The sequence below is a fragment of the Salvelinus fontinalis genome, chromosome 8 (genome assembly GCF_029448725.1).
Source record: "Salvelinus fontinalis isolate EN_2023a chromosome 8, ASM2944872v1, whole genome shotgun sequence".
NCBI classification, from domain to species: domain Eukaryota; kingdom Metazoa; phylum Chordata; class Actinopteri; order Salmoniformes; family Salmonidae; genus Salvelinus; species Salvelinus fontinalis.
In genome coordinates, this window is record NC_074672.1 from 5,164,041 (window position 1) to 5,185,748 (window position 21,708).

General features: G+C 42.4%; 1 protein-coding gene across 1 annotated transcript in view; it reads left to right on the top strand.

Moving 5' to 3' along the window:
- The window catches only part of nhlrc2 (NHL repeat containing 2), a 44,520-nt gene that overhangs the window by 18,824 nt on the left and 3,988 nt on the right, over positions 1 to 21,708 (top strand). The window contains exons 5-11 of the mRNA XM_055930803.1: positions 2,031 to 2,152; positions 2,346 to 2,475; positions 8,636 to 8,729; positions 9,278 to 9,509; positions 17,332 to 17,454; positions 17,751 to 17,960; positions 18,243 to 18,459. Of these exons, the coding sequence (XP_055786778.1) occupies positions 2,031 to 2,152; positions 2,346 to 2,475; positions 8,636 to 8,729; positions 9,278 to 9,509; positions 17,332 to 17,454; positions 17,751 to 17,960; positions 18,243 to 18,459 (1,128 nt within the window). The remainder of the gene's footprint in view (positions 1 to 2,030; positions 2,153 to 2,345; positions 2,476 to 8,635; positions 8,730 to 9,277; positions 9,510 to 17,331; positions 17,455 to 17,750; positions 17,961 to 18,242; positions 18,460 to 21,708) is intronic.

The window sequence follows — 21,708 nt, forward strand, 5'->3', positions numbered from 1 at the left end:
GCAGCCAGGGGTCAGGGATGAGCTGATGAGGAATGGCAGGTCCGTATAGATGGTCTGGAGAAGAGAGGAGAAGATGGGGCAGGTTGTCGGGCAGCTAGAACTTACTAGTCGCAAGATTTCATCTGAAGAAAGAGCGGAAAAAGAGGTCAAGGCATAGGGTAGTTCTGTGTGAGTGAGACCAGTGGACTGAACACTTTTTTAAAGTGTTTGACAAAGTTGTCCGCAGGGAGGGAGGAGGTTTAAGGATGGATGAGAAGGTGGAAAAGAGTTTACTTGGGTTAGAGGCAGAAGCTTGACATTTAGAGTGGTTAAAAATGGCTTTAGCAGCGGTCACAGAGGAAGAGAAGGTAGAGAGGGAGTGAAATAATGATATTGTAGGTCCTCTGGAAGTTTAGTTTTCCTCCATTTCTTTCCTCAGCTGCCCGCAGCCCTGTTCTGTCGCAGTGAGTTATTCAGCCATGTAGCAAGAGGGGAGGGCCGAGCCGGGAGAAAAGGGGACAGTGTAAGTCATAGGATGTGGAAAGGGTGGAGAGTAGGGTCGCGGAGGCAGAATCAGGAGACAGGGGAGAAGGATTTAGCGGAAGGGAGAGATGATAGGATAGAGGAGAGAGTAGCGGGAGAGAGAGAGCGAAGTCATGTGCTTTCGCAATCTATCTGGTTAGGGGCTGAGTGGTTAGGGTTGGAGGAAAGGGAGACAGAAAAGGAAACAAAATAGTGAACAGGGACTTGTTTCCATGCTGCTGTGCAGTTTGTTGCTCCTTTGCTTATTTTATTTTTCCCTTCGCTCTACTTTTTTCATTAAACTGTTTCACCCCGGATTATATTTTGGGCCTCCCGAGTGGCGCAGCAGTCTAAGGCACTACAGACCTGGGATCGATCCCAGGCTGTGTCGCAGCCGGCCGCGACCGGGAGACCCATGAGGTAGCGCACTATTGGTCCAGTGTCGTCTGGGTTAGGGGAGGGTTTGGCCGGCCGGGATGTCCTTGTCCCATCGCACTCTAGCGACTCCTGTGGCGGGCCGGGTGCATGCACAATGACGCCAGTTGGACGGTGTTTCCTCCGACACATTGGTGTGGCTGGCTTCCGGGTTAAGCGAGCAGTGTGTCAAGAAGCAGTGCGGCTTGGCAGGGTTGTGTTTCGGAGCACGCATGGTTCTCGACCTTTGCGCCTCCCGTGTCCATATCGGTGTTGCAGCGATGGGACAAGACTGTAACTACCAATTGGATATCACGAAATTGGGGACAAAAAAAAAAGGAGTCAAGAAATATATATATTTTGGAGTTATTCAATAATTTAACACACTCAGTGATTGATTAGACATGAGTTAAAATTGCAATAAAAAAAGATCTCATGGGGGCTTTAAAGATATATGTGGGGTTTTGGTAATGAAATGACAAGACACAAGGCAAAGTTTCTTAAACTTACAGAAGGCAAATCATTTTTCCAAAACTAACGATTGAGTGTTGATATTGTTTTGCACGGGTTTATACTTCAATGTTATTGTGTTTTAATATGCATTTCTAATACATTTTAAGAATGTCTGGTATATGTTGTCTTAGATCAAAGCCTTTACTTATTCCTATTTTCTAAAATGGAAAATGGTTGGAAAATGTATATATGCCTTAATTTCCCCAAAATATAGACTCTTGGTTTTCATTTTGACACCCAATCTGATATTATATGTTGGTCCTCATGGGTCATTTACTTACATTTACGTGTAAGTGCCATTTGTCTATTTATTGGTAATATTCAATTTTGTTAACCTTGTTTTTTACTAGACTGCTACCTAATGAAAGATGTGATGGCAACGCACGTTTATCCAGAATTCCAGATGCTGTGTTTGTATAGAAATGTAATTGTATGTATAGTCTGTTAGCTAGGAGGCAAGGGTCTGTCCAACCTGCCCAGGTCTTTGACATATTGACATGTCAATGCAAATGAAGGAAATACTAACTTTAAAAGGCCTCTTTAAACTATTGACATGCACCCCAAATGAAGTCTTCCATACCTGTCATCCTGTGACGTCACAGGGCCTGAGAGTGGTAGGAAAGACGGTAATCTCGACGAAGCAACCTTCTGCTCCCCACAGGGGATTGTCATCAAAGGAGATACTGTCTTTGTGGCCGACACTGAAAACCATCTGATCAGGAAGGTAAGAAAGAGGCTGCCCAATTATGGTCTTTTGCCTTTTTATTGGCAAAAGATCTGATCTGATTGGTCAAAAGACCAATAAATGGCCAAAAAAATCGCAGTTGGGCTGTCTGTGTAAATGGATCCTAAGTACTTCCAAATAGAACCTCTTCAGACTCTTTAATCTTTATTACTGTCCAATCTCTCGCTCTCAGATTGACTTGTTGAAGGGACAGGTCAGCACCCTGGCAGGAGTGGGATATCAAGGCACAGACATGGAGGGAGGGGCCATGGGACCCCAGCAGCCTATCAGCTCACCCTGGGACTTGGCCCTTGGGACTGCAGGTAAGTCTAGAGCCAACTTACTGGTAGGTCTCCACTTAGAATGGATTTAAATTGATCCAACTTGGGGTGACTAAGTACCAAATTAAATACAACAGAATCAGAACCAGTGGGTCTATACTTGTGAACATTAGTTTTTTTTGTTTTTTTATCTCAAAATGTGCATCAACCAATCACAGTCATTGGACGTATTTGCAAATGATAAAATGCTACATGTTAGCTGTTCCCATTACATAACCTGGCTCATTTAGCCTTATGCTAACCTGACCAGATGGCAGTGATTATGTCTGGTAACATATTCTGCATCATTTAATTACAAATGTGGACGTGATCAAATACCTTTTAATGAAAATGGCCTTAACAGAAGTCAAACGGCACGATATGCTATTCAAAGTTACTAAAACGCGCCAAATTTCAACTGAACCAATAGCTCACAGCCAGGCTCCAGGTACTTTTCGCCGTTTGCGGCCCAGGTGAGATATTGTTTTTTTCCAGTGAAATGTACAATTATATTTATTGTGATAGTGTGTTGCGAAAGGAAGTGCAGCCAAACCTTGTAAATGGAGATTACAAATATATTTAATGAGGAGCCGACACAGGCTATTGCTACAGGTTAAGGTTAGTGGTACTGGAGCGACACTCCACCACTTCTTAGAATGGTGCCTGTTTAATAAAGTTTAGATCAAAACTGAATCAATGTCTAGCAATATCACTTGATGATTAATTAGTATTCTACATAGGCCTAACATACCGAATACAATAGCATAGTATAACGTTACTGTTAGAACAAAAACACCACTTAGTGGTGTTGTATCTATTATACTTACATGTACTACGTTTCATGTACTTTATTATAATCATCCACTTTGTCACATTGTGTTATTTGAATCGCGCCTCCACGACTAGCAGTGAACAGTTTTTCCCCTTTAATAAAAAAGCTTGAAGCAAGGGGGGCCTCAAACCCACTGTGTCTGTGTCATGAAGACTCAGTCAACCGGGGTAGCGGCATGCCACCTGGCAGCGATTTATAATGGCCGTATATGACAGCTATTTGACAAGATGGAATATATAAATGGAATATAGTTGAACATTTTTTGTTTATCCATGCTTGTCTCAGAGCAGCGCGAAATGGTGCTGAAATAGACATTCACAGCGGGAAGGCTATATATAACGATATTTTAGAGATCATTTCGGGTTTTTTTTTTTAAACGACTTGTTAACGATTATCTGAATAAAGGCCAAAATAATATTTCTGAAGTCCAAAATATAGCCCTGCAAATAGCCATAATGACGCTGTACAACGTGACCATGTGTGTTTGAAAGAGTATTTTCCAGTAAGCAACAATTTGTTTGCCTTTATTTGACAACTTTGTTCCAATATTTCTGTAATTCAGTGATATTTATTCCCATAGTAAATCGTTATGAATCCATTTCCATTTCCAATTCTAGTCTAACCAATACCCAAACGGAGATTAAGTGAAAATAAAAATCTCATTGATTTATCAAGACCAGTCCCCATGCTCGTCTCAGAGCAGCGTGAAACGGTGCTAAAATAGTTGTAGGCTATTGCTTCAAATCCAATTGCTTCTAACTTCAATATGCTCTTTAAATAAATAAGACCTACACCACTTTTAACAGCACATTACTCAACACTAGTGAGACTCATGTCACCTACGGTAGGTCTACAATATATCGAAAAATATGACCTGACTCCCTGCCAATATTGGAGGATTGGAAGGTAATTTCTGTAATTCAGTGATATTTATTCCCATGGTAATTCGTTATGGATCCATAACTAAATAAACATTGGCATTGTGAAAGAGGATTTTTATCATTATTTTATTAATGAAAGCATAAAGATGCCATTATTAGTTACATTGTTTTAGTTTGAAAGTGCAGACTGGCACTAAGAACAGCGCCATTATTAGTGCAATGCCCCTTACATATTTTGGAGATTTCATTTTCAGATAACGTAAAATGAGCCATTCTTGAACATGTTGTGAGACAATGTTACTCATTTGTAAATAAAGCCTGTTTGTTATTTTGAATGATTTATTTCAATTTTTAACTAAAAACCTACAGTCATTTCATGGGTCTCCCAGTCGAGGCCGGCACGGGTATTGAACCATCATCTGTAGCAACACAGCTTGCACTGCAATGCATTGTGCCACTCAGGCGCTGTACAACGTAACCGGTCGGGAGTGGCCTACAGTACTTCAGTAAGAGCAAAATAATCCTAATAAAATAATAAAAACCTTAGTGTAACAACAGTTTTAGTAAGTAATACTGAAGTCGTGCACAATTATCAGTTCCTGTTTAGGTTTATGTCGCCCATTCATTGTCAGTTAGAGACACAGTAGGACCCCAAAGCATAATCAGTGCTCTAACTTCCCCTTCCGCTGGTCTGGAGCAATGAAGTGGTCACGCAGGTCACCGTATTAAACCACAAATGACCTCTTAGCCCCTTGGCATAATCTCAAAATGTTTAAAGGAGGAACCACTGTACTCGTTCAAGGTTTTTTCTTTATTTTCACTATTTTCTTCATTAGAATAATAGTGAAACAGCGAAACTATGAAATAACACATATGGAATCATGTAGCATGTAGTAATTTGGTTGAGGTTGGGGGATTGTGGAGGTTAAGTCATCTGATGCAGCACTTCATCACTCTCCTTTTTGGTAAAATAGCCCTTACACAGCCTGGAAGTGTGTTTGGTCATTGTCCTGTTGAACCAGACGGGAGGGCGTATCGCTGCACTATGCTGTTGCAGCCATGCTGGTTAAGTGTGACTTGAATTCTAAACAAATCAGTGTCACCAGAAAAGCTCCCCTGCACCATCACGCCGCCTCCTCCATGCTTTACAATTTGAAATATACATGCGATCATCCGTTCACCCAAACCACGTCTCACAGACATGGCGGTTGGAACCAAAAATCTCACATTTGGACTCATCAGACCAAAGGACAAATTTCCACCGGTCTAATGTCCATTGCTAGTGTTTTTTGACCCGAGCAAATCTCTTCTTCTTCTTGGTGTCCTTTAGTAGAGCTTTCTTTGCAGCAATTCGAGCATGAATGCCTGATTTCACACGGTCTCCTCTGAACAGTTGATGTTGAGAGGTGTCTGTTACTTAAACTCTGAAGTATTTATTTGGGCTGCAATTTCTGTGGCTGGTAACTCTAATGAACTTATCCTCTGCAGCAGAGGTAACTCTGGGTCTTCCATTCCTGTGGCGGTCCTCATGAGAGCCAGTTTCATCATAGCACTTGATGGTTTTCCAGATTGACTGATCTTCATGTCTTAAAGTAATGATGGACTGTCGTTTCTCTTTGCTTATTTGAGCTGTTCTTGCCATAATATGGACTTTGTCTTTTACCAAATAGGGCTATCTTCTGTATACCCCCCTACCTTATTACAACACCACTGAATGGCTCGAACGCGTTAAGAAGGAAATACATTCCACAAATTTACTTTTAACAAGGCACACCTCTTAATTGAAATGCATTCCAGGTGACTACCTCATGAAGCTGGTTGAAAGAATGCCAAGAGTGTGCAAAGCTGTCATCAAGGCAAAGTGTGGCTACTTTGTTTGCTCATTATTATTGTTTGACACTTTTTTTGGTTACTACATAAATCCATATGTGTTATTTCATAGTTTTGGTGTCTTCACCATTATTCTACAATGTAGAAAACAGTAAAAATAATAACCCTTGAATGAGTAGGTGTTCTAAAACTTTTGACCGGTAGTGTCTATAAAGTGGGTAAAACAGGATGTAAATATTATTAAAGTGACCAGTGTTCAATGACACTATGTACAGTACATAGGGTAGCAGTCCTGGTGCTGGGTAGCCAGCTAGTAACAGTTGACTAAGGTTCACGGCAGGGTACTGGGCGGAGGCCGACTAGTGATGACTGTTTAACAAACAGTTTGATGGCCTGGAGATAGAAGCTGTTTATCAGTCTCTCCGTCCCAGATTTGACACACCTGTACAGTCTCCGCCTTCTAGATGGTAGCGGGGTGAACAGGCCATAACTCCAACAGTGCCATTGTAGATGAAGGATGTAAATGTGAGATGTGGGTGTAGTTCAAGTTTAGTGGGGATTTGGCACATAGTCAATTGTTATGGACTGTGTAACAAAGTAAAGCTACAACTTCTAATTTAGTCACTCCCTTCTTTAAATTTGTTTAAGTAGCCTCAAAAAATGGTATACCTCGCATAATACTTTGCTTTCATTATTCTCCTTGAGGCAAGTTAAGTTCCTTTTTCTTTTTTATAATTTGCATCAAGTTCACCATATCTAGGTTATCAATATGAAGTTTGTATCTCCCTTTTCTTTTGAAGTTCTTAGATCCTTCATCTTGTTATATGTTTTCATGTGGGTTTTGATTTACACACTTATGATAGACACTAGACAATTTGGCGCTTTGTTTAATATAAAATGGTCAATTGTTGGTTGTCAATGGCCATTATGTTAATGGTGACGTTGGTCGCTTGCTAGCCTTACCTGAGTGGAATCAAACAAAGGCTTCTGGGACAGAACTACTTGTACCATTTCCACTGATGGCCTGAATTAGTCTGCATATCCCTTTTCGAATGCAGCATAGTTCATTTTACAATGCATGTTAGAAGCATCCCTAGGTGTCGGAGTCTGGTCTTGGTTCGGCCAGCTGTCCCTGTCCTTATTTACCGTATTACCCGTATGTCCTCCTACGTTGTCGATCTTCCTTACAACTATTCTATCAACAAAAAAAGCACATGAGTTCAGAACTCAGTTGTCCTTAAAAAAAATTATTACGGAAAAATAATCTTCCCTAGAAGTAACTTGAAGTTAAATAGAGCTTGTCAGCTTGTGTTCCTAAAAAATGGAAATGAGTTTATTTTTATTATGCATTGGGTGCGTAACCCATTAGGGGATCCACCCACACAGCCAGCGCCGTCAATAAACAAGGGATATTGGCCAAATGAGCCCCATTTGCATTTCCTTAATGGCCTATAACAAATTACAAAAATACTTTTTTGTTTCAATGTGTAGCATATGTTAAACTTTATAGACTATTGTTTTGTTGGTTTTTACTTTCCTAAAACAATAATTGTCCATGTCCTGGTTCAGCTGTCGGAGATTTGAGCACTAAATGCATCAGGGCATTGCATGCATAGACTTAGGCGTGCACTATATGATATTAATGTTTAAAAAATAAATATAAAGGAAGAGAAGCTTAGGCCCCAGAGAGCAAGAGATGGAGATATGCCGGTGGCATGCTCCGACACCGACATGCAGTTTTTATCCTTGTCAGATAGGCTAAACTTTATTTAAACTTATTGCTAAACAGATATAGGCGTAGGCTACAAAAGGAGGCTAATTCATTCATTTTCAATCTGATAGGAAAAATACAAACTGGATAGTATATTGTGACAAACACAACATTACAGTTGGACTTAATTTGGCCAAAGAAAATGGCTCAACAGAATGAAAACACAACACTTGGGAACTGTTTTAAACCTTCACAAAGTTTTGAACAGGCTATATTGCAGCAATTATCAAGAAATTGCTAGTGCCTCTACCATTTAGCCAACAAAAATGTATCAAGAGAATGAAACAAAACACATTTAGCATCTTTAAAGAACTGGTTTGATTAATAAAGGGCTCCCGAGTGGCGCAGCGTTCTAAGGCACTGCATCTCAGTGCTAGAGGTGTCAATACAGACACCCTGGTTTGAATCCAGGCTGTATTTTGAATTCAATACTTAAGGTGTGAAATTGACCCCATAGAGATTTGCTAGCAAAATATTACTCTGTTTAAGCTGATATGGGTAGCATGTCAGTATAGGGGAGATGTTTTACTTGAATATAAAGGATTTATTTTGGACTGTATCCAATGACTAATAGCATCTGTACAAGCTCTGAAATATTTGGGTCCTGTGTACTCAATGTTTCGTTGCAGATCTAAAATATTCAAGTGTATGGTCCTGGTATATGCCCAAAATTTTTTTTTTAAATCCATCCATCCTTCCTGGTTAGTTGAGGTAATCTCAGATCAAGTCAATGGATCTGGTAAAGAAAGGTGGATGTGTGATCAGGCCAGAGCAGTACAGTATAGCACGGCTTTGCTCGATCCGGCTCGCTCAGTAGTGTGAAAGGGATATTTCTGTGTTACTTTCCAGGTGGTGAGGAGGATAACATCCTGTGGGTGGCCATGGCAGGGACACATCAGATCTGGGCTCTGTTCCTGGAAAATGGGAAGCTGCCTAAAAGAAGGTGAGCGACTGGCACATAATTGCAACTGTTTCAGGGCCAGATAATGTTGTTGTTCCATATATTCAGTCTAGAACCAAGTAGGATATTAGCTTCTATCTACCCTTTTGGTGTTTTCAAATCTGAACGAGAACCCAATAATGTGACAGATCCACTGTCAGGGGAGCTTGCACCATATTGCTTAAGTACACCAATCCAGTTCCTTAGGATCAAACGATGGGGCTCCTGAGGCTAGGATTGGTTTACAGACCAATGTTGTGATATTTCACCATTCCATAGATTTGACCGTAAGCTTTAGTGCCTATCAATTTGCATCCAATGCTGTGATGGATGATCATTTTATTTTGGAGGGTTTTATGTATTCATTGAGAGAGGACGGTGAAGAGGGGACAGGAAAGTTAGGCGATGTTATGAGTCAGAAAGGCATGGGTCAGATTCGAACCCATGCCGACTGGTATACATATGTGCCAGGTTCCGCGGAACTAACCACTGGATCACATAGGCTGCATACACACAGATGGCAATATTAACAACATGACAACTCCCTCCAGCGAGTCCAAAGCGGGGACGTGTGTGCGCTTCGCCGGCAGTGGCAACGAGGAGAACCGCAACAACGCCTACCCCCACAAGGCCGGCTTTGCCCAGCCCTCGGGCCTGGCCCCAGCTCCGGAGGAGCCCTGGGGGTGTCTGTACGTGGCCGACAGTGAGAGCAGCACTGTGCGCTCCCTGGCGCTGAAGGACGGCGCCGTCAAACTGCTGGTGGGGGGCGAGAGAGACCCCCTGGTGAGTCAGTCCTGTGATAGAACGGTTAGGGGGGGGGGTTCAAGGTAAAAGATTCCCCTAACCACACCACAATACCATAACCCCAATCTTAACCTTAACCCTTAGGAGGAGGAAAAAATATCTGAGCCCGTATCAATGGTTAGGGGTAACCCATAGAAAATATAGCAAGAACAATAGTCATCTATATCTATGGGGTAACATCTACTTATTCTTAGAGGTATTTCTGAGTGTCAAGGATTGGGACACTGGGTTGTATGTTTTGTTTTTTGCTCATGAATCCAAAATTAAATCCAAACCAATGTTTCTGGGCACAATCTAGTTGCAACCCCAAAGGAATCCGCTGTACATTTTTATCTCAATTTATCATCAATATATTAGTATCAATGTCAACTGGGGACTCTCAATGGTTCAAGTGTTGCAGTTCCAGTTCCCCACACTTAGTAGAATGACGCCACCCCTTGACACTGATTCAGGGTCAGAGCAGTTTTGACCCCCTTTCACCTAAAGATGAAGATTTATACTTTTAAGCTGATCCTTGATGTTAGGCTGTTCTCTCCTGAGCCCGACAAACACTATACAGTAGGGGCGCATCCCAAATGGCACCTATGGGCCTTGCTCTCTCTAAATAGGGCGAGGGTGCAGGGGGCTGGTGGAGGGAGAACTTGATTACAGGCTCAGCGCTCTGTGAGGCAGTGTTCTCTCTCAGCACTTTGTCTTCCTCCCCACAGATCTGGTTCTTTATAAAGGAAGGACAAACCATATCATTGTGATGTAGGGGCTACAAAAAACAAGCAACTAGGGAGTTTTTTTACGATTTAATTGGAGCAGTGACTGAATTATTACAGCATCTGTCGTGACAAGATTTGAAAAGCATTACTAGCGCCATGTAACATTTGTTGTAAGTTTAGTTGACAGTCTTGGCAAGTTTCTAAATCTTTTGAAATGTTTAATATTTTTATAATGGGAGTGTTATCCAATAATTTTGATTTATTGAGCATGCTCACAAGGAGATATGGCTATTTATTTAAATTCCCCAAATTCCACTACAGTCAAACCAATATGATTTCTTTGTTGCGTCACTCTGGTTTTCTGAAGCAGGAGATGAAAATACATTTTTGCATAAAATGACATACCCAAATCTACCCAAAGCTCAGGATCTGAAGCAAGGATATGCATATTCTTGATACAATTGAATGGAAACACTTTGAAGTTTGTGGAAATGTGAAATGAATGTAGGAGAATATAACACATTAGATCTTGTACAAGATAATACAAAGCAAAAACCATGCGTTTACCATCTTTGAAATGCAAGAGAACGGCCATAATGTATTATTCCAGCCAAGGCGCAATTTATATTTTGTCCATTAGATGGCAGCAGTGTATGTGCAAAGTTTTAGACTGATCCAGTGAACCTTTGCATTTCTGTTCAAAATGTTGTATTAAGACTGCTCAAATGTGCCTAATTGGTTTATTAATAACTTCAAGTTCATAACTGTGCACTCTTCTCAAACAATAGCATTGTATTATTTCACTAATAGCTACTGTAAATTGGACAGTGCAGTTAGATTAACAAGAATTTAAGCTTTCTGCCAATATCAGATATGTCTATGTTACTTACAACCTCATGCTAATCGCAGTAGCCTACGTTAGCTCAACTGTCCCATGGGGGACCCACCGATCCTGTAGAGGATTTATTAATTAATAATTAACTTCTTATGGCTTGGGGGCAGTATCTCGATGTCTGGATGAGAAGTGTGCCCAAAGTAAACTGCCTGTTACTCGGGCCCAGAAGCTAGGATATGCATATAAGTGGTAAATTTGGATAGAAAACACTCTAAAGTTGTTTTTGTTTTTAATGTTTGTTTTTAAAATTGTATAACTGCCTTAATTCTGCTGGACCCAAGGAAGAGTATCTGATAATTGAGATGGTTTGGGATGAGTTGGACCACAGAGTGAAGGAAAAGCAGCCAAAAAGTGCTCAGCATATGTGGGAATTCCTTCAAGACTGTTGGAAAAGCTTTCCAGGTGAAGCTGGTTGAGAGAATGCCAAGAGTGTGCAAAGCTGTCATCAAGGCAAAGGGTGGCTACTTCGAAAAATCTAAAATATGTTTGGATTAGTTTAACACCTTTTTGGTTATGATTCCATATGTTATTTCATAGTTGTGATGTCTTCACTATTATTCTACAATGTAGAAAATAGTAAAAATAAATAAAAAAACCTTGAATGAGTAGGTGCAGACAAACGTTTGACTGGTACTGTAAGTATTCACACCCCTGAGTCAGTACTCTGTAAAAGGACCTTTGGCAGCGATGACAGCAGTGATTCTTTATGGTTAATAAAGCAAGATGGGGCTCCCGAGTGGCGCAGCGGTCTAAGGCACTGCATCTCAGTGCTAGAGGCGACACTACAGACCCTGTATCACAACCGGCCGTGATTGGGAGTCCCATAGAGCGGCGCACAATTGGCCCATCGTCGTCCGGGTTAAGCCGTCATTGTAAAGAAGAACTTGATCTTAACTGACTTGCCTAGTTAAATAAACATTTAAATATAAAGATGGCGCTGACAGATAGGGCAGCTCTGCTTCTAGCTCATAAGTAGCTTTGCAGTATTTCGTTTTTGTGTGTGTTATTTCTTACATTATTAGTCCAGGGAATTGTTTGTGTTATTACATACTGCCGGAAAGACATTTTGGATATCAGAGCGGTGGTAACTCTTACGACCGGGAATACGAACTGATTCCAATACACCGCCGGGGGAGAAGAGGTATTCAGAGTGGACTTCTAGTCCGACTAACGAGACGCGCACACCATCCACTGCTTCCGAGTATATTACTAGTTAATGTTCAGTCTCTGGATACAAATGTAGACAAGCTCAGGGCGAGAATCTCCTTCCAGGGATTGTAACATACTTTATTTCATGAGAACATGGCTCTCTGGGTATATACTGTCTTTGTCTATACAGCCAGCTGGGTTCTCAGTATATCGCGCAGACAAGAATAAAGAACTCTCCGTGAAGAAGAAAAGCAGGGGTGTATGTTTCACGATTAGCCACTCATGGTCAAGTCCTTTTGTTCATCCGACCTAGAATACGTCACAATCAAATGCTGACCGTATTACCTCCCAAGCGATTTCTCTTCGGTTATAGTCACAGCCGTGTATACTTCACTGGACTTTATGCAAACTGGAAACCACATATCCTGAGGCGACATTTATTTTAGGTGGGGTTTTTAACGAAGCAAATTTAAGGAAAACGCTACCGAAGTTCTATCAACACATTGACTGTAGTATTTGCGCTGCTAAAACACTCGACCACTGCTACTCCAACTTCTGGGATGCTTACAAGGCCCTCCCCCGCCCTCCCTTCGGCAAATCTGATCACGGCTCCCTTTTGCTTCTCCCTTCCTATAGGCAGAAACTCAAACAGGAAGTACCCGTGCTCAGAACGATTCAACGCTGGTCTGATCAATCGGAATCCACGCTTTATGATTATTTTGATCATGCGTACTGGTATATGTTCCGGGTAGCCTCTGATAATAACATCAACGAATACATGGATACACTGACTGAGTTTATCAGGAAGTGTATAGGAGATGTTGTACCCACTGTGACTATTAACCTACCCTAACCAAAAACCGTGGATAGATGGCAGCATTCGTGCAAATCTGAAAGTGCGAACCACCGCATTTAACCATGGCAAGGTGACTGGGAATATGGCAGAATACAAACAGTGTCGCTATTCCTTCCGTAGGGCAATCAAACAGGCAAAAAGTCAGTATAGAGACAAAGTAGAGTCGCAATTCTTCGGCCCAGACACGAGACGTATGTGGCAGGATCTACAGACGATCACGGACCACAAAAGGAAAACGAGCCACGTCGGGGACACTGAGGTCTTGCTTCCGGACAAGCTAAATGCCCGCTTTGAGGATAACAGTGCCACCACCGCGGCCCGCTTGTGGGCTCTCCTTCTCCGTGGCCGACGTGAGTAAAACATTTAAGCGTGTTAACCCTCGCAAGGCTTCCGGCCCAGACTGCATCCCTAGCCGCGTTCTCAGAGCATGTGCAGACCAGCTGGCTGGAGTGTTTATGGACATATTCAATCTCTCCCTATCCGAGTCTGCTGTCCCCACTTGCTTCAAGATGTCCACCATTGTTCCTGTACTCAAGAAAGCAAAGGTAGCTGAACTAAATGACCATCACCCCGTAGCACTCACTTACGTCATCATGAAGTGCGTTGAGAGGCTAGTTAAGGATCAAATCAACTCTACCTTACCTGACACCCTAGACCCACTTAGGGGCTTGCCGCCCCAATAGGTCCACAGACGATGCAATGGCCATTTCACTGCACACTGACCTATCCCATCTGGACAAGAGGGCTACCTATGTAAGAATCCTGTTCATTGACTATAGCTCAGCATTCAACACCATAGTACCCTCCAAGCTCATCTTTAAGCTCGGGGCCCTGGGACTGAACCCCACCGTGTGCAACTGGGTCCTGGACTTCCTGATGTGCCGCCCCCAGGTGGTGAAGGTAGAAAACAACACCAACCACTTTGTTGATCCTCAACACAGGGGCCTCACAAGGGTGAGTGCTCAGCCCCCTCCTGTATTCCCTGTTCACCCATGACTGTGTGGCTACGCACGCCTCCAACTCAATCATCAAGTTGGCAGACAACTAAACAGTAGTAGGTCTGATTACCAACAATGATGAGGCCGAGAGGTGAGGACCCTGGGAGTGTGGTGCCAGGAAAATAACCTCTCACTCAATGTCGACAAAGGAGTGGAGTGGACTTCAGGAAACGACAGGGAGAGCACCTCGCCATCCACATCGACGTTATCAATGATAGCTCTTTAAAATGGATCCCCTCGGAAACATGACAGATGTACACAATGCGGACTGCGGTTGAAGACGGAAGTTTACATACACCTTAGCCAACTACATTTAAACTCAGTTTTTCACAATTCCTGACATTTAATCTTAGTAAAAGTTCCCTGTCTTAGGTCAGTTAGGATCACCACTTCATTTTAAGAATGTGAAACATCACAATGATAGTAGAGAGAATTATTTATTTCAGCTTTTATTTCTTTCATCACATTCCCAGTGGGTCAGAAGTTTACATACGCTCAATTAGTATTTGGTAGCATTGCCTTTAAATTGTTTAACTTGGGTGAAACGTTTTGAGTAGCCTTCCACAAGCTTCCCACAATAAGTTGGGTGAATTTTGGCCCATTCCTCCTGACAGAGCTGGTGTAACTGAGTCAGGTTTGTAGGCCTCATTGCTCGCACAAGCTTTTTCAGTTCTGCCCACAAATTTTCTATGGGATTGAGGTCAGGACTTTGTGATGGCCACTCCAATACCTTGTCTTTGTTGTCTTTAAGCCATTTTGCCACAACTTTGGAAGTATGCTTGGGGTCATTGTCCATTTGGAAGACCTATTTGTGACCAAGTTTTAACTTCCTGACTAACTTTAACTAACTTTCTTGAGATGTTGCTTCAATATATCCACATCATTTTCCTCCCTCATGATGCCATCTATTTTGTGACATGATGCCATGATGCTTCCACCCCCGTGCTTCATGGTTGGGATGGTGTTCTTTGGTTTGCAAGCCTCCCCTTTTTTCCTCCAAACATAATGATGGTCATTATGGCCAAACAGTTCTATTTTTGTTTCATCAGACTAGAGGACAATTCTCCAAAAAGTACGATCTTTGTCCCCATGTGCAGTTGCAAACCGTAGTCTGGCTTTTTTATGGCGGTTTTGGAGCAGTGGCTTCTTCCTTGCTGAGCGGCCTTTCAGCTTATGTTGATATAGGACTCATTTTACTGTGGTTATATAGATACTTTTGTACCTGTTTCCTCCAGCATCTTCACAAGGTCCTTTGCTGTTGTTCTGGGATTGATTTGCACTTTTCACACCAAAGTACGTTCATCTCCTTCCTAAGCGGTATGACGGCTGTGTGGTCCCATGGTGTTTATACTTGCGTACTATTTTTTTGTACAGATGAACGTGGTACCTTCAGGCATTTGGAAATTGCTCCCAATGATGAACCAGACTTGTGGAGGTCTACAATTTATTTTCTGAGGTCTTTGCTGATTTCTTTTGATTTTCCCATGATGTCAGGCAAAGAGGCACCGAGTTTGAAGGTAGGCCTTGAAATACATCCACAGTTGACTCAAATGATTGACTCAAATGATGCCAGGGGCAGCAGCGTAACCTAGTGGTTAGAGCGTGGGACTTCTAACCGAAAGGTTGCAAGATCGAATCCCCGAGCTGACAAGGTAAAAATCTGTCGTTCTGCCCCTGACAAGGCAGTTAACTGTTCCTGTTCCTAGGCCGTCATTGAAAATAAGAATTTGTTCTTAACTGACTTGCCTAGTTAAATAAAGGTAAAAAAAAAAAAATAATAATAATAATTGCCTATCAGAAGCCATGACATCATTTTCTGGAATTTTCCAAGCTCGTTGCAGTGATGTTCATAGACGTCCAACAATCTTTTGTTGATGGCTCGTGCTTTGTACATGCAGAACAATCATTGTACAATTTCTCCATCATGGCCGTCACGGTTTTTCAACATGGCATCTTGTATTCTGGTTCTAGATATGCCATTAGGGTATTGAAGCCGACATCCTCTACCATTGACAATGGCTGCATTATTAACTGCAATCATTTCTCACTCTGTCCCTTATCGCACTGCTGCCAGCAACGGGTTGTGTCTCCCTTTAACAAGAGCAAGGTATTGTGTTTCATTTGAAAACAGCATAACATTTTGTAGGATATTTCTGAAAAGACTGCCTGAAATTTCAACCTGTTTTGGTGGGATGGACTTTTGGCATTCCATGGTGACATCACCATGTGCTAAATTAGTTAATAGACCAATAAGAAAGAATTCCACCTCTCTGCCAATAACAGCTAATTTTCAGTTTTCGCCTCCCCACTCCCAGACAATCCTAGCCAAATTCTTGCTAGAGAAATTGCCCTTTGCCAAAAAAGCTATTTTTATTTCTTTTTCACAATTTTAATTGAAAACAATCACAGTAAGGTACTTAATTGTTGCCCAGAAAGGATTTGATATTGATATAAAAACATCTGCATTGGACCTTTTTAAGAAACACTCGTTTTCATTAGCAAACTGTTGCAAAATGTTTTACATGGTGTGCACAATGAATACACATCTACACTAACCTCCCTCAAGCAGAGCATTGTTTTCAATGTTTTTTTTCTTCAGTTTTATACATATGAGAGTAATCTGTCTTTAGAAACTTCAGATGATTCGTCGAGGACTGCACTGCTTCATCATCAAGTCAATCTTTATACTCTGGCCAATCAGAAGGCTTCATTTAACAAATAGTTGACTCAGTTCAGATTCCTAATACTCTGAGAAATGGCAAGGCTGCTGAATCGAAATTGGCCCTAGTTCAGGGGTGCCAAACAAATTTTGCCCCAGGGGCCGCATTCACTCTTCAACGAGGTTCACACTGAAAATTGGCAACATTTCCTCTATCCATAGTTTGGTAACTTTTCACTGCTTTCATTTGAGTAATTTATTAAGCGAGCTGGACAGTCAAGAAACTGTATGAATGTAGGTCTATTATTCTTCCTACACAGTTTAAATTTTGGTTTAGTTATTTGAAAGTATATTGAGTCGTCCCCCTCCCCCCAAAAACTAAATATCCCCAAAAATCTGTGGCCCGGATTGGAACCCCTCCAATTGGGCCGTATGTTTGACACCCCTGCCCTAGATGGATGGATGACTAGTGGCATTGAAATGAATTGAAACATGTAACGTGACTCATGTTGTTCATGTGGTGTTTTTTGGGGACAGAACCTGTTTGCGTTTGGGGACGTGGACGGGAAAGGAGTGGACGCAAAGCTCCAGCACCCTCTCGGTGTGGCCTGGGCTCCTGACCAAGGCCTCCTCTATGTGGCGGATTCCTACAACCACAAGGTCCGTTTTTCAGACGTAATGTTTACACTGTATTTTATGGACATGTGGTTTCACATCAGTATCCGGTGACAAAGGCATCAAGAGGAAGAGCTTGTGGGGTGTCATTGGATGTTTTTGCTGAAACAGCCAATAGACAATTCATATGTAAAGCCTTTATATTCTCTGCTGTGAGATTGGAGATTGCTTCTTGAGAAGACAGTAGGCCTCCAGGGCAGAGTGTATGTATGTTTGGACTGGTTGTATAGAGTACTCACAAATCAAATCCCTCTTAGCCTTGCTGTGTTTGTTTGTTTCAGATCAAAGTGGTGGACCCAAAAACCAGGCAGTGTCTGGTTGTGGCTGGGACAGGGGAAGCTGGTGACGTGTTAGGGCCAAGCTTGACTGAGTCCAGCTTCAATGAGCCTGGTGGCCTGTGTGTCGGGGAGGGTGGCAGGGTGCTGTATGTAGCTGACACCAACAACCACCACCTCAAAGTCTTGGACCTGGACACCAAGACCGTGTCACTGGTGAGGGGTGTGTGTGACAGAAAGAGCATGATTGTGTGTGTGTGTGTGTGTGAGTAAGCATTTATCTATCTGTTTCAGAAGCCTTCATATTAAAAAAAGTACCGTTTGCCCGAAAACATTTTGGTTTGAAATTACCGGACCTCTGCTCGAAAACATTTTTTAAGAGAGAACAAGTGGAAAGCCATAGATGTTATGGGGCTTGCTTTTCCTTTGACTCTTTAATACAGCTTCTCTTTTAGAAACACCAAAGAAACGTGTTTCTCTTCTCTCCCTCTCTTGTAGTTCCCCATTTCAGTGGAGGACGCGGTAGACTCTGCACCAACTAAGTCCTCTGGACCTTGTAAAGTCCCCAAGCTCCCCAAATCTGCTTCTAGGGTGACGATGCCACCACTGGCAGTGTCACCAGGGCAGACTGTCAACTTGGAGCTGGTGCTATCGCTACCAGAGGGCATCAAGCTCACTGAAGACGCACCCAGCTTTTGGACCCTGTCAGCAGAAGGTAATGAAAATTACACCAGTGTAACGTTCAGTAGAGCACAATGTTGTCAACATTTTGAAACATAACCTTGTTCACGTGACTGTGGAGCTGTTCCCATTCATGCCTCAAGCTGGAAAAAGTTAGAGAGTATTATTGAAACATTCCCTTTCATCTGAATGTTCTGTAATGGGCTCCAGTGAATGTTCTGGTTAAATTGCTGTGGTTTGAGGGGCATTATAGTTTCCACTCCCCCATTCAAGGTCAAAGCAAACCTGGATATGAAATAAACTTTACATCGGCGGTCGTAGGGGCATCCCAATCCCTAGGCCCTTTTTGCCGTGCCTTCTCAATAGCTCCACCTAACCCACTGGCAGGCGACACCCATCTTTTAAAAATGGTTAAACAACAGCCTAGCCCTTGGGATAGGAGTGAAGGATATTTTAGAAATGGTACCAGATTGTCCCAGGCAGCAGACACACACACACTCTCACACCATATGTTGAAATACAAATTGACATGCTGACTGATGTAGTTGCATCTTTTCTCTCGCTTTGTTCCCTCTTTCCAGACATGCCCTTAGCTTCAAGCACTCCTGTTCTCAGTCTCTCTCTAAATCAAATCAAATGTATTTATATAGCCCTTCTTAGATCAGCTGATATCTCAAAGTGCTGTATAGAAACCCAGCCTAAAACCCCAAACAGCAAGCAATGCAGGTGTAGAAGCACGGTGGCTAGGTAAAAACTCCCTAGGAAGGCCAAAACCTAGGAAGAAACCTAGAGCGGAACCAGGCTATGAGGGGTGGCCAGTCCTCTTCTGGCTGTGCCGGGTGGAGATTGTAACAGAATATGGCCAATATGGCCAATAATAATAATCACAGTAGTTGTCGAGTGTGCAACAGGTCAGCACCTCAGGAGTATATGTCAGTTGGCTTTTCATAGCCGATCATTGAGAGTACCGCTCCTGCTGTCTCTAACCAGGCATTTGTTTAGCTTATGTTCAATGGCCCCGTCCCTTACAATGAATGATGCCTAAACTCCAATCTTTTATATTTGGAATGTGCCACTGGGCAAAATAGCCTAACGTGGCTATGCCTTGAAGCGTTCACTGCATCGGTGAATGGCCTTATTTACTCCCATCGTCAGTTCTCTGAGTTAAAGTGATGTTCTACCAGCGTTAGTGGGGTTTTGTGTCAATGATATTCCATCCTGTTGGATTGACGGGACACCTCATTTTCCTTTGTCAATTACTTGATCAATTATTTCCACTATTTGTGAAGTTCAATAATTTGTGCTTTGATCAAAAGTAATAAAGTAATTGAGGTTGTGTGGCCCTCAATTGATTGCAAATGCCACCTCAGGTTCTAATGATTTAAATGCATACATTTACTCCATTCACAACCACAAGAATACAAGGGACCACATAATTAAATTGAATTCAACAATGACATCAAGGCTCATTTTGATAAGAGGAGAAGCCTTGCTGTCTAAGAGAAATACGATCTAGGTTAAAAAAAAAACGATTTATTGGATCAATGAAGGAACAGGAATCGTAGTCGGTCAAGTTAGCCATGCACAGCGTCAAAACAAGTATTTTAGATCCCATTTTCCTCTAAATGTCTCCACTGGGAGCCTGAGGACATTTAAAAGCACAACCTGTATGAACATGGTTAACTTGAAATGACAAATGAAAGAACACAGCACCTATAAGTTGTTAGCTGCTGCAGGAACCTGTGGGTAGAATGCTACCACCACAGATTCTGCTTGAGTCCCCAGGGACCATGGGAGCATCCCAAATACCACCCTATTCCTTACATAAAGTGCATTCGGAAAGTATTCAGACCCCTTTTTACAGCCTTATTCTAAAATGGATTACATCGATTTCTTTCCTCATCAATCTACACACAATACAAAGAGAACCATTTTTTAGACATTTTTGCAAATGTATTTTGTTTTACTCAGTACTTTGTTGAAGCACCTTTGGCAGTGATTACAGCCACCGGTATTCTAGGGTATGACGCTACATGCTTGGCACACCTGTACTTGGGGAGTTTCTCCCATTCTTCTCTGCAGATCCTCTCGACCTCTGTCAGGTTGGATGGGGAGCGTTGCTGCACAGCTATTTTCAGGTCTCTCCAGAGATGTTCGATCGGTTTCAAGTCCGGGTTCTGGCTGGGCCACTCAAGGACATTCAGAGACTTATCCTGAAGCCACTTTTGTGTTGTCTTGGCTCTGTGCTTAGGGTCATTGTCCTGTTAGAAGGTGAACGTTCGCCCCAGTCTGAAGTCCTGAGCACTCTGGAGCAGGTTTTCATCAAGGATCTCTCTGTACTTTGCTCCGTTCATCTTTCCCTCGATCCTGACTAGTCTCCCAGTCCCTGCCACTGAAAAACATCCACACAGCATGATGCTGCCACCACCATACTTCACCGTAGGGATGGTGCTAGGTTTCCTCCAGACGTGAAGCTTGGCATTCAGGCCATAAATGTGCTTGGCATTCGGGCCAAGGAGTTCAATCTTGGTTTCATCAGACCAGAGAATCTTGTTTCTCATGGTCTAAGAGTCCTTTAGGTGCCTTTTGGCAAACTCCAAGCGGGCTGTCATGTTCCTTTTATTGAGGAGTGGCTTCCTTCTGGCCACTCTACCATAAAGGTCTGATTGGTGGAGTGCTGCATTGATGTTGTCCTTCTGGAAGGTTCTCCCATCTCCACAGAGGAACTCTAGAGCTCTATCAATATGACCATGGGGTTGTTGGTCACCTCCCTGACCAAGGTCCTTCTCCCCCATTGCTCAGTTTGGCCGGGCGGCCAGCTCTAGGGAGAGTCTTGGTGGTTCCAAACTTCTTCCATTTAAGAATGATGGAGGCCACTACGTTCTTGGGGACCTTCAATGCTGCAGAAATGTTTTGGTACCCTTCCCAGATCTGTGCCTCGACACAATCCTGTCTCGGAGCTCTACGGACAATTCCTTTGACCTCATGGCTTGGTTTTTGCTTTGACATGCACTGTCAACTGTAGGACCTTATATAGACAGGTGTGTGCCTTTCTAAATCATGTCCAATCAATTGAATTTACCACAGGTGGACTCCAATCAAATTGTAGAAACCTCTCAAGGATGATCAATGGAAACAGAATGCACCTGAGCTCAATTTTGAGTCTCATAGTAAAGCCTCAATACTTTGTAAACATTTTGTTTTTTTAACTGTTTGTTCGCAATGTCATTATGCAGTATTGTGTGTAGATTGATGAATAAGGCTGTCAAGTAACAATGGAGAA